At 48.5% G+C, this 13,699-nt stretch overlaps 1 protein-coding gene across 8 annotated transcripts in view; it reads left to right on the top strand.

Annotated features, from left to right (window-relative positions):
- The window catches only part of EEFSEC (eukaryotic elongation factor, selenocysteine-tRNA specific), a 279,578-nt gene that overhangs the window by 184,346 nt on the left and 81,533 nt on the right, over positions 1–13,699 (top strand). For all 8 annotated transcript variants that reach the window (XM_045385606.3, XM_045385605.3, XM_074033178.1 and 5 more), the window contains one exon: positions 2,867–3,523. In XM_045385606.3, the coding sequence (XP_045241541.2) occupies positions 2,867–3,523 (657 nt within the window). The remainder of the gene's footprint in view (positions 1–2,866; positions 3,524–13,699) is intronic.

Below are 13,699 nucleotides of genomic sequence, written 5' to 3'. Positions count from 1 at the left end.
TCGATAATGTAGTTCAGGGGCAGAGGGGGCAGTGAGCTCATGCGTGTTAAGTATATGATTGAAATCTGTCGGCACACAGAGGCAGGGGCTGACCTGTAAAGTAGTGGTGACCAAACAGTGAGTCAGGTTCCGGTGGTCAGCTGTGTCTGGAGTTATCAGGGAAGCTCTTCTAGGAGGTCTGTGGGAGCAGGGGTTAGGGATGAATGGGAATTTGCCAGTGGAAGAAATCCCAGGGAGCAGCCACAGGGGCAAAGCACAGAGACATTCAGAAGTACAGCGTTTACAAGGAATCGTTCAAGAGTCCCTTGGCTACGGTTTCAGGGTTGGGGAGAATGTGGGGCCGAAAAGGCTGTGGAGTTGGGCTGTGTGGTGGAGGCTTCCTGGTGGCTGGGCTAAGGAGTGGGGGCTCAGCCCTGTGAGTGAGGCTTTTCAGCACATTGCCTTGTGGGGCGGTGACAGGGTTACCTGGAGACCCCCGCCCATCACAGGGAGTCCCCATAGAATTCCAGCTGACCAGAGGATCTTCCTGCTCATGGCAGAACCATGACAAGCTTTGAAAGCCATGAGGTAGACGATGGGAGCCCACAGAGGAGCTGGTGACAAATAATTGCTTTATCAGAGAAACGTTTTAGAAAGCCGCACAGGCTGCTGCAGGCGCCTGGGAGGGAAGAGTTGTGACCTGGGCCCCACCTCACTGGGCAGACGACGCTTAGTGTAAGATGATACTCTCCAGTGACTCTGAGTAATGTTCCCAAAAATCTCATTCTCCCATTGCCTTTTCAGACCATTTCAGAGATGTTTTCTGTTTCTTTGTGATTGATCTTGGCTGTGGCTTTTGACACTGTGCGTCTCACTTTCTCTGCCCCCTGACCTCTGGTTAGGTAGTTAATGATCTTTAAACAAACACTTGAGTATTATGGCTCTCCAGGAAAGGTCCTGGGCTCATGGGCCATTAGCAACACACTCTCCCTTTATCCAGGGAGAAAATGAGTGTTCGCACACCCCGACTTGGTAGACAGGGATGCTTGCGACCTAAGTGTCAACGTTCTCTTTAGTTTAACTATTTTTGATGGCAGGTTTTCTGAAATACATTACATATTTCTCTGCTTCATTAAAAATCCATGAATACAGTTTCCTGTCATCTCAGAGAGAGTGGATCATAGGTAGGAATGTTCGTTCATTTCAGGAACTTTTATTGGAGACTTTTCTATGTCTGTTCCTGATTTACAAACTGTGAATGCAGGAATCTGCCCAGTATAGTAGTCAGTGATATTTTAGAAACAGAGATAAGATCAGGTTACTCCTTTGCCTAAACTCCTCCAGTGACTTCCGGGCCTTGCACTCTACTGTGGGGCCCAAGCCTTGACCTCTGTATTAGTCCATTTTCACGCTGCTGATAAAGACATACCCGAAACTAGGTAATTTATTTTAAGAAAAAAAGAGGTTTAATGGACTCACAGTTCCACATGGCTGAGGAGGCTTCACAATCATGGTGGAAGGCAAAAGGCATGTCTTACATGGCACCAGGCAAGAGAGAGAATGAGAGCCAAGTTAAAGGGGTTTCCCCTTATAAAACCATCAGATCTAGTGAGACTCATTCACTACCAGTAAGGGGGAAAGCATCCCCACAATTCAATTATCTCCCACTAGGTCCCTCCCACAACACGTGGGAATTAAGAAAGCTACAATTCAAGATGAGATTTGGGTGGGGACACAGCCAAACCATATCAACTTCCCTCCCTGCTGTCTCCCTCCCAACGCTTGCTGCAGCCCTCCTGCCTCTGTGTATTCCCAGACTCACCAAGCTACTGCCCTCTTAGGGCTTGCACTTATCAGTTCCCCCATTTAGAGCTGTCTTTCTTTGGGTCTTCACACAGCCACCTGCTTCTTATGCTAAGGTCTTAGCTCAAACTCACTTCTGCGAGACCTTCACCCCACCCAGGCCTTCTCTATCACATCACCCTGCATTGTTTTCTTTACAGCATATGTTGTCTGTAAAATATATATATATATATATAAATATATATTACATGCATGTAATTTATATATTAATTTTATATTGATATGAATTGAATTAATATGTATAAATTTTCCTATATAGGTAATTTTGTTGTTGCTGTTGTTTCTAGATATTAAGCTCTTTGGAAACAAAGATCACTGTATTTCTTCCCCTAGAACAGTGCCTGGCACACAATAGGCACTCTGGGAATGTGTGTTGAATGAATGAAGAGAGTTCCTGCCCTAGGCTACCCACAGGCCAGCAGGCAGCAGATACACAATAGACAGTGACCGTGTAGCAGGCTGTGGGGTTCAGAAGGGCTGGGTTACCACTAAGGAGTCAGGGACAAGTTCTGCCACTGGGAGTTGGGGCAGGCTTTCCAGAGCAGTGGTGTTTGTCCTGGGCTTTAGAGGGCAGATGGGCACAGCTTGGCCGGCTAAGCAGCTGGGGAGGCCATTCTCGGGGGAGGAGGCAGGCAAACCTGGACAGAGGGCTGGAAAATGCTGGCGTGATTGATGGAAGGGAGGAACTTGGAGGGACTGGAGCCTGGATTGGAGCCGGGGTGAAGGGAACTAAGGTATTCAGAGATTTGGCTGCTGTGAACCCTGCCTTCCTCCCGGGAGAACAGTGAGACTTGGAGAGTGGGGCCCTGGCCCTCCTTTGCTGGCGGCCCTCAGCCTTGTGCTTCCAGTGTGGTACCTGCTCTGATCCAGGAGAGGGTACCTGGGCCCCAGACCCACCTTGGCTGGTCCTCATGGTGCCTGCAGGTGGTGGTAAGCACAGGATTCTCTAGCTGCAGCTCCCCTCTCCTCCCCACAGCCCCAAGGCTTGTTGGTTTCATGTGCTCTCTTGCTTGCTCCCCATCAGGTGGTGAAGAAGGTGAAGTCCATGCAGATGTTTCACATGCCCATCACTTCAGCCATGCAAGGAGACCGGCTGGGCATCTGCGTCACCCAGTTTGACCCCAAGCTGCTGGAGCGCGGGTTAGTGTGTGCCCCTGAGTCCCTGCATACTGTCCATGCGGCCCTCATCTCTGTGGAAAAGATACCATATTTCCGGGGGCCCCTGCAAACCAAGGCCAAGTTCCACATTACAGTGGGCCATGAAACAGTCATGGGCCGGTTGATGTTCTTCAGCCCTGCTCCAGATAACTTTGACCAGGAGCCTATACTGGACTCTTTCGACTTCTCTCAAGAATACCTCTTCCAGGAGCAGTACCTATCCAAGGATTTGGCACCAGCAGTGACAAACAATGATGAGGCCGACAAGAAGGCCGGCCAGGCCACAGAGGGCCATTGTCCTCGGCAGCAGTGGGCCCTGGTGGAGTTTGAGAAGCCTGTCACCTGCCCTCGGCTGTGCCTGGTGATTGGCTCCAGGCTAGATGCGGACATTCACACCAACACGTGCCGGCTAGCCTTCCATGGCATCCTGCTCCATGGGCTGGAGGACAGGAACTATGCTGACAGCTTCCTGCCCAGGCTGAAGGTGTACAAGCTGAAGCACAAGCATGGCCTCGTGGAGCGGGTGAGCATGCCTTTGCTTGGCCCCACACCCCTTTCCTTCTTGCTCGGGCAGCCGGGATCCATGGCCTGACATCTGTGATTAGAGCCAGAAAGGCCCTCAGAGACCTTCTGGTGCCAACCTCTAGTTTCTGGACAAGGCATCTGACGCCCAGAATGGTCAAGTGGCCACAGTTCTCTCAGCTGGTCAGTCACAGAGCCAGTGCCAACACCTAGGCAGGGGGACCTCCACTGTACCCAACCCCACCTGGTTCTCCCACCCCTGCTTATTTATGTGATAGATGTGGCCCCCATGGGTCTGAGCAAGTCTGGGCTCCCCCACAGCCAGTGCCAGATGGCAGCAGTTAGCACTGGCCTCCCTGGCCTGCTGCCCTGACCAGGCCCCACTCTCTTGCCCTTGGTGGGCACTGTACCTCCATCCTGCTGGGCTCTGCCCACATGCCCCTACAAGCTGCTCATGTCCAGGGGGAAAACACTGCCCATCAGTGGTGCCAGGCCAGGTCTTTCCTCACCTGTGGACTGAGGGGAAGGGGCTAATGGTGGCCAGGTCTTTCCTCACCTGTGGACTGAGGGGAAGGGGCTAAGGATGCCAGAGAGCAAAAGGAAGGAAGGTACAGGAAGCTGACACAGTGGGAGGTCCAGCCCTGGCTACCTAGGGTGCCTGAAGTTCACCATCGCTGGATGCAGGCTTTAGGTATGTAAGTGAGCCAGTCTAGTTGAGGTAGGATGAGGCCCTGGCTGTGCCTTGCTGGGTGGCCCTTGGCCTTGTGCTTTCAGGGTGGTGCCTGCTCTGTCCCAGGAGACTCAGACTGGGCCCCAGGCCTCCCTTGGCTGGTCCTGTGGTGCATCAGCACCTGGGCCCGGTGCTGGGTGGGATGGGCCTGCCACTAGGGTGGACAGAACATGGTGGTCTCCCCCAAAGTGGTGGAATCACCTCCTCCCATGGGGCATCCATCCCCAGCAGCTGTCTACACAGCACTGAGTGGGAATCCATGCCCATCGGGCCTTGAAGGCGGGATGGATGGACAGCCAAACCTCACCGTCTCTTTTGGCTGGCTCCCTGGCTGTGGGCCCGAGCGGATCAGCAGTAGCTGTACTGGGACATGACTGAGTTTTGACTGGCTCGAAGAGCACAGAGTGCTGGCAACCCCACTGTCGGGGGCTCAGGCTCCTAGCAGGAGCCTCAGGGTCTGCCCTGAGGCTTTCAGCAAGCACCTCAGTTCCTCACAGGAACCTAATGAGGTCCCCCAGGCTTAGTGCAAGTGCCAGCACAAATCTGGCCCATCCACAGTGTCACATGTGGTGGGCTTCCATCGCCCACCCTCCACTCCAGGTCTCCGTCCACGGTTTTTCTCCTCTGGGAGAAAAATCCACGGGTTTTCTCGTCTGGGATTCTGTCACTGCAGCCCCTTCCCCTCCCTTTCTCCTTTTCTTAGGTTCTTCTTGGGTGCTCCACCCTGGCCCTCTTCTTTTCCTGCCCCTGTACCTAGACCTGCCCTGAAGTAGGGGATTGAGGAGCAACCCCTTCCTCTCCCTTCCCCAGACCCAGAGCTTGGACCCTTAGCTCTGTGGGGCCGCTGGGGCCTGCTCAGGGCTCCATCAGCCTTAGGCCAGCCCTGAGATGCTGATTGAAGATGAAGGTGATAAAGTGTGTGTCACTCGTTTGTCTAGCCTGATTTATTAGCAGTGTTTGGAGTATAATTATTCTATAGTAAAATATCTATGAGAGAGTAATATCCCAATTGGTGTGGCTCCTGGGTCTAATTGCTCCCACTCAGGCCTGTCAACAGCGGTGCAGCGGTCACTTCCTTTGAGAACTGGGAGGGAGAGTCTGTGAGGAGCAAGTAAACATATGGCCACAGTGACTCATGCCTCCTGAAGGGCTGAGGGAGGGGCCAGGAGACATGCTGACCTATGTCCTGCCCCCAACCTGGGGCATCCCTGGGACCACCAGCATTTTCCTGCTCAGTCCAGGGAGCCTGGAAGTGGAAGCACAAGAACTGCAGGCAGTCCACAGAAGCTGAGTCCAAATCCCACATAGACAACCCTGAGCAGAGACAGGCTTCCTCCAACTAGGGACAGCTGCACCGGGTGACTGTGGATATGTGCAGAGGTGAGATCCTGTGAGCCCAGGGCTTTGGTCAGAGAAGAGGGGCTTCCTAAGGCTCCACAACAGAGGAAAGGGCATGGGTGACCAGGCTAGGAGCAGCTCCCTCAACTCGCACCCCCCTGAGGCTCTAGCTGAATGGGCACCTGCCTTAATGCTAGGAGCTGGCTGTAGGCTGGGACTTCTGTGCCACATATTCTCCTCTGGGCCCCAGGGCAGGAATGAGCCTGCCTCCCACCTCCCTCCACCCTGTCACCACTCTATTGATTAAGCATATACTATGCGCCTTTACTAGCTACATACTTTATTTTGAAACCTTTTAATAACCCTAAGGAAGAGGTCATTATTTTTCCTATGTTCATTTTTCCCCAATTAAATCAATTAAATTGTGTGCAAATATTTAGGAAAAGTAATATGTGCACATGGTAAAAAATTTCTAACAAGGCAATAATTATTCAGTGTAAGGAAGTTTTCTTCCTGCAAACCCAGGTCCCCCTCCCCAAAGGCAGCCAGACTGGAAACCAGCCTGAGAAATGTGAAGTGACCTGCCCAAGGTCACAGGGTAGTAAAGCTGGAGTTTGAATTCAGGACTAGCTGGTCTCTGAGTCATGAAAGTTTCACTTTGTCAGACAGATTCTTGCCCAGTGTGTCAAAAGAGTCTGCGTTCTCTTGAAAAGCTGGAATCTCCTTGATGGCAGACTTTCCTTCCTGGTGAGGTTGAACTTGGAGATCACACAGAGTAGGCTCAAGCCCTTGCTGCACCACAAAACAGCTGTACACCTTGGGCAGCCTTTTAATCTCAATCGCTCATTCCTTCGAAGGATGGTCTTGACTTCATCAGGTTGTTTTGAAAAGCCACATCATAGCTTGTGGCTTCATATGTAAGAGCCGACTCTCATCAGGTGAAGCAATAAGGTAGTGTTGCTAGTGCAGCTCATGAGTGATCAGCTGGGCTTGTTCCAAAGGGGCAGCCCTGTTTGCTTTGAGTAGGCCCCAGATCACCCAGAGATTTTCAGATCATCTTGCTTGACCAGGGGCTCAGCCATCTGACAGACTGGTCCAATGTGCAGGCCTGGGCTTTACTCCCAGCCTTACCACCTGCTAGTGTGAAAAGTTGGGCAGGCTGTGAGACTTCCATGTTAAGTGGGAATTTTCACAGTGCTGCACCAGGGTTAGATGAAGGTGAGATGGGGGATTGCACATAAGGTTCTCACATCAGTGCTTGTCTCCTACTGCATCCTTATTGTTTTATCATTATTCATGTTTAAGCTCTTAGAGTCAAAATAATAATGCCTGGAGCATGGGTCCACTCTTTTCCCTGGGACTCCATTATTTCTCTTTGAAGCACAGGAGCCAATCCCCCTGGTCCCTATCAGGAGCCACCCAGTATTGGTTGAAGAGGAGGGGTAAGAGTCAGGCAGGCTCATGGGTGTGGTTATCCAGTGCAGGGGCCAGAGAAGTGCCCTGTGCTCTTCTTTCCCCACCGTGCTTGGCTAACTAAAAATTCCTGGGCACATCACAGCTACCAGTCAGCTTCCTGGTCATGTCTCTATTCAAAGAAGTTTCTGGGAGATCAGAGAATCTTGAAAAGGTAAAATCTAGTCTCTTGGGCAGAATCTCCACCACCATGGTGAGCCAGCACCCAGCCTTTGCTCTGTGATTCGGGGCAAGGCCAGCACATTACTCCTCAAGCACAGTTAGCCTTCTTAGAACCTGGGCTTGGGCCTCTGAGCTATCTCAGTTCATCACGAAGGGAGACCCTGGCACTATACCTATGTGCTGAGTGAGCACTTTCCACTGGGGAGGCTTAAGGCATATAGGCCTTCTGAGCCCATTTCCCATAAAGGCATCCTTCATTCATATATTCAGATGTTTACTGAGTTCCTTTGTTTGTGCCAGGCACTGGGCATACAACAAGATAGACAAAGTTCTTGTCTTCGTAGGGGAGGTTGGTAGTGAACAGTAAATTAGACACTTTGTAATATGGTCTAGAAAGAAAATAACAGCATGATGTAAATATGTGATGCTGAGGACAGTTATTGGAAAACAGAAGATGCTAATTTCCAAGCCTCTCCAGACTGTGTTTTTATTTCCTGTGCTCTTTATCACTGGCTCACACTGGAAGGTAGTCAGGTACCCTACCAGTTGTGGCTTAACTCATTAATATTACATAGAGCAAACTAGGGCCCATGGGCCAAACCTAAGCAACTGCTCTTGCCCCAAATCTAATAATCTTAAACAAGCTTATTTTCTCTGGATTCTTCTTTCAGCTGCTTCGATCAAACACAATTTAATTAACTTACCATTGGTAAATGGCTTTCCTTGCTTGGCTGACAAATGAGCCACCCGGAAACCTAGTTTGGTTGCAGCCTCATTCTCATTTTTTGTTGTTTTGCGTATCTGCTATGATGAAATATACTGTTTTAAGTTTTCTCTTTTTTGACGTTGTTTTTCTGTGAGTTGGGAATATTGTGATGTCAGTGTATCTCATATTCTGTTAACACAACTAATAACAAACACAGTACTTTGCCATGTAATTTGATAAAATAATAATCCATACCCACTGAGCCTTAAAAGTGTGACATTTGAAGTCCACTTTTCTTGTTTTCATGTGATGGATATGCACCAGTAATAAAACAATAAATAAATAAAATGTGTCACTGGGTGAGGTACTGCAAGTTATAACTATGTTACCACCATCTGTAGTTTACTGAGCACCTCATCAGGTCTCAGACCCAAGTACTCAACTCTGCCACTGTGACACAAAGGCAGCCATAGACAATATGTAAACAAATGGGCATGACTGTGTTCCCATAAAACCTTTTGTTGTGAACATTGGAATTGAAATTTTATATAGTTTTCACATGTAACAAAATAATATTCTTTTGATATTCTCCAACCCATTAGAAAATATAAAAACCCTTTTTAGCTCACAGGCCATACAAAAACTTAGCAGGAAAAATTTGACCCTTTGGCTACAGTTGTCCAGCCCCTGATATAAATGGTTAATAGGGCTCTTGAAATAGAATGAGCATCCTGCAAGGAAAATCCTAATAATTATCTGCAGCTGAAAGCATTAAACTCTCTCAGCGTCCTTAGGAATTAGGCTTTTTCTTGGGCGCCCGCTGCCTCTGGTGCTAACACTGGGATGCATATACTACTTTATGTGCTGTGTTTTTTATTCTTGGATACATTTGATTTTTTCACATAAGTCCACATGTACTTCTATAAGAGTGTGACTTGTAATAAAGGGTTAATGAAGAAAAAAAGAAGAAGAGGAGGGAGCTTAGATTGGTAGAGACATCCAGAGGTCTCACCTGAGCGAGAGAAGAAAAGACGTGAAAGTGTTCTAAATGGCTAATCTTTCTGGGGAGAGGGTTTAGGAAAGACTACTAGAACATATGGTGTTAAGGAAAATAGCTGGTATCCTGTTTCAAAGTAAAAATATAGAAATATGTGCAAGATTTTGAGTACAGAGAAAGGGAAAGAAACTGTAAGAATGCAATGACAATGTAATAGCACTTTCACATTCACGGAGGAGAAACTGGAATGAATTTGATTAAACCAATAAAAAATAAGGAAAAAAGAACAATGTTAATAAATAATAATAATAACAGAAGGAACAACATTAAGTATTAGTCTTTACACTAAATGTGAATGGCCAAATTCTATTTAAATGCTGAGGCTGAGAGATTGGGTTAAAGTGCAAAATCTAGTTATATGCTGTTTATAAGAAATATACTTAAAGTGGAAAGCAAAGGTTAAGAATAAGAAGATGGGCAAAAAGTAAGTATGAATGGTAGTATTAAATTCAGACAAGGTGAAATTTAAGACTAAAAATACTGACAAAGGTAAAGAAGGACATCATGTAACGACAAAAGGCTCAGTTATAAGCTTGTACACACCAAACATAAAAACAAAACAGTGGAAACCTAAGGACAGCTTGATAAAAAATAGAATTATAATGATAGGGTGGCACTTCAGAGTCCATATTTTAAAATCAGGCCTACTAGACATAAGGACAAAGAGGCAGAATATAATCAATAAGCTTGATTTTTAGATAAATGTAAACTCTTACACTTCTTGAATAGAGTATACACTTTTTTTTCTATGCCTATGGAACATTTACAAAAACTGAATATTCAACAGTTGACATTAAACAAATATTTGTAGAACATCTACTGTGTGTTGTCTTAAGGGCTAGGGATGTAACAGTGAATGAAAAAAGACAAAAATCTCTGCCCACATGGAACTTAGATTGTAGTTGTATTTGTGGCCACAGAGAAAAAAACCCTAATAGATTTTAAAAAGTAAAATCATGAACCACTAAAATTAGAAATAAAGCAGTTATATGTAGATATAGGCACATATGGAGAGAGAGAGAGATACAAGGTGTGCGTATGCCTGTGTGTGTGTTCATTCTTTCACATATTCTAGGTTTGGGAATTAACAAGCAGTAAATTGCTCCTCATTTGGTTAAGGCTGTTTCTCATACTATCATAGAATGTTGAGTCTCTTAGTAATAACATTTTTCTCTTTTTCAGTGTTCTTTCAATCTTTTGATTACTTTGCAGAGAAAGCTTTAGATTTGTTCAAAGGTGTCTTGAACACTCCTCTATTACATCTAACCTGCTTTTTAACAAATAGAAAACAAGGCCAAGATTCCAGAGCCTTATAGTAGCAATAGTATGTAACTAGGATTATTCTTTGAGGTTTTTTTTTTTGTATTGTATGTACTTTTACCATTAGCTTCCTCTGTTTATGGCTAGTGACTCTTTTCTTTAGGGTACTATATAAAGTCTCCTTTCTAGGCAGATGTAAAGAAAAATATTAGGTAAATAGTAGGTCAGGTATGCAAAGATCTAACAAAAATGATGTGGGGTGAAGGATGTATAAAAGCTGAGGCTGGAACCACTGGGCCATGTCCCCAGGAGGTCACTTGCATCTCAGCCACATGCAGATTCAGACCAGCTGCTCCTCCTCTGGTGATCCAAAGCCTCATAGAAAACTGGGTCTTTCTAGTCAAGGACAGAGACTCATGCCTGCATCAGAGGAATATGCAAAGGGCTAGGAGAGGAAACAAGGAACTCTGCCAAGGTGGGAGGAAGTAGGCTGGTGAGGGAAAAGCACAAAGTGGTGACCTTTTAAGTGTATCTTATAAGACTGCAAGGTTCACTGCTCAGACACTAGGGACCGTGGGGGGAAACAGGAAGGTGGAGGAGGGGCATTCCAGGTCCAGGGACTGCTTCTGTAAAGCATAGAGGCCAAGCAATGCCTAGCCCTGGGCATCTGGGAAGGCAGGAGCAAGGAGCTTAAAGAGACAGGCAGGACCAGCCATCGAAGCTAGGCCCTTCACCCAGCAGGGGGAGTGATGCAGGTTGGGGGCTATGGGGGGTGTTCTAGGTCACCTGTGCTAGAGAAATCCTTGGAGCAGGGCCAGCCCGGGCAGCCTGGAAAGGGGAGGCTCAGCCTCTCTCACCTACCCTTCTGTATCCTAGTCTCGCCCTGAGGCTCTGGGCATCTGGTCTGTCTGGAGCCGCAGAGCTCAATGGTCTGGCAGCCACTCACCTTATGGAGCCAGGCTTCTCCACTAGCAACAATCACGACTTCTCAGGACTGTGTGAACATGAAGGAGGTGGGGCAGGTGAGGGTCTGGTGCTTAGGACAGTGAGTGCTCTGCAATACCTGCCGGCTTCCACAGCAGACTTCTCACTGTTACCACGCCCCAGGATGCCCTCCTCACCTCCCCAAGGTACCACCTTCTCGGGGGTCTCACCACAGCCCTCCCTACACCTGGCAGCGTGCACAGCTCCACCCCAGTAATTTTCTGCAAAACAAATGGGGTCCTGCCAGCTCTTACTCAGAAATCTGTTTTAGGTCTACACCACCTGTAGGACAAAGACAATACCCAACCTTAGCATGTTAGCTGGCTGGCAGTTGGGTCCCAGGGCATGGCAGGTATATGTGCTATATGTAACATGCTGAGTACTCCACCTGGCACAGAATGGGTCCTGAGTAAACAGTGGGTATTATCGGTACTATTTATTTGGCCTTTCCTCTGGAAATGCAGATGCCTGGGTTCCCAGCTAGGGTGATAGCAGACGCTGTCCCCCTCCCACAGAGGTGGGGTAAGGCCAGGTGTGCCAGCCATCCTGGGTCTGGCACCCACTGGCGCCGGTCAGGGAAGGCCTTAGGGCTGGGCCACAGGAGCTGGCAGCATCAGCCCAACCAAGTGTAAACACGCAGATGCCATCAGGAGCACTCACCAGCTTTGAAGTCTGAAGCGGCGCTGCCTCCTGGCTCCTGGCTCTGCCCCACTCCACTGCCGACGGCTTGTTAAATGTGCCCAGGGCACCAGGGAGCGTGCTGGCCTGGGGTGCAGGCTGGCTTATGACCTGCCTCTGGCACAACTTGGGCCCATCATTCTGAGCAGGGATGGTCTGGCAGGCTTGGTGGGCCCTAGCGGATCAGCTGCAGGGCCCCTTGCCCTTGCCAGAAGCCATGCTGTGGTCTAGCTGGCCACTCAACCTGTTCTGTTGGCCCTCAGCCCCCTGAGGTTGGCCCTCAACCCCCTGGGTCCCTGCCAGAGGGTTGAAGGCCACACTGGCTCCCAGCCTACTTGAGAAAACAGAGGTTCCCCTGAAACAGAGGTTGAGAAGCTCTTTTCCCAGGGAGATGATCAAATGGCTGCCCTCGTATTCTGGTCCCAACCCAAATCCTCAGCCTTTCTTCTGACTTCCAGTGTCAGAGTGTGATAACTAAGCATCGTGCTTGGCTGCTGGAGTGCTTGTTCACCTCCCCTTGAAAATTGCTTTTTTGCCCGTATAGAGACACAGGAGCAGGACAACTTGACATGCTGGAAAGAGCCAGTTCCAGAAACTGATGGACTGAGCTGGGCACAAGCTCAGTGTGGCTGTGGGCAACTCACTCTCCCCCAGAACCTGTTTCTTCTTTAAGAGCTGGTCAGGCATTGATGAGACCTGGGCTACTTTAGGGCCTCTGCTCTTCCCAACACACCAGACCGTGGCCTGCACTGAGGAGGAGGCACTATCCGTGGGGAAAGTTTTCTGATGATACTGGAATAACACCATCATCCTAGGGCCCCTTCCAGAATTTGTCAATCCTGGTGGCTTTCAAGTGGCTTAGAAGAGTTAACACCTCATTTTTAAGGGACTCATCCATAATCAGGCAGCCTCTGAGTTCTTCCCCTTCCTCATTGGATCCAAGGACTGCTGGCTTCTGTCTTCCGAGAGGACTTTGCTGGTGGGGCGGGTAAGAGGGAGAGAAGCAGAGAGCTGTGGGCAGCTCCAAGCATGTGGTTGGTGTTGAGTACATGTTCTGTTCTTCTGGCTTCTCGGGCAGATTAGATAACTGGATCTTGTGATTTCTGTGCATCTGAGATCTCCTGCACCAAATGCTGTCTTATTCTTCAGCTTGTCCCACAATTTGACATCCACTAATTGAGATTCTTTCCTCTGGGTCATCATTCTCTGTCAAGTCTTAGGTGTTATCATCAACATCAACACCCCGATCCTAACAATAGCCTTTTTCAAGGAAGAAACTGAGTTTCAGAGAAATCCCTTGCTCAAGGTCGTAGAGCTGTAAGAGGCAGAGTCAGAAGTCAGGCCTCCCAAGCCATTCCTGTCCTGCGCACGTGGTTCTCCTCACTGCATACCTGGAGTCGGCACAGGCCTCCATTTCATGGCAGGTTTTCCTGCCTTCCTTCATATCACTTCTACAATTTGAATTAGAATGGTCACTTCACAGGTTGGGCAATTCCCAATCCTCATCATGGGAGCCAAGCCCTGAAAGAGAAAGACACACACATGTAATGACATAATTATGTGCACCGGCAGCCAAGTCCCTGCTCAAAGGCCAGGGACAATGGGGACTCACCTGGCGTGTAAGCAAAGACCTGGACTTCCATGTGCACAGTGACTGCTCCTTAGGAGCTCAGTCCCTCCAGTGACTGAAGGCTAATAAATAGAGCAAATTATTCATGCAGACAGTGAGAATCCCCACTTAGCGCCATTGTTGTAACTGTGCTGACCTGGATTCAGCATTGTTCCCTAG

Source organism: Macaca fascicularis, chromosome 2 (genome assembly GCF_037993035.2).
Source record: "Macaca fascicularis isolate 582-1 chromosome 2, T2T-MFA8v1.1".
Taxonomy (NCBI): Eukaryota; Metazoa; Chordata; class Mammalia; order Primates; family Cercopithecidae; genus Macaca; species Macaca fascicularis.
This window is presented reverse-complemented; position numbering and strand designations above follow the sequence as displayed.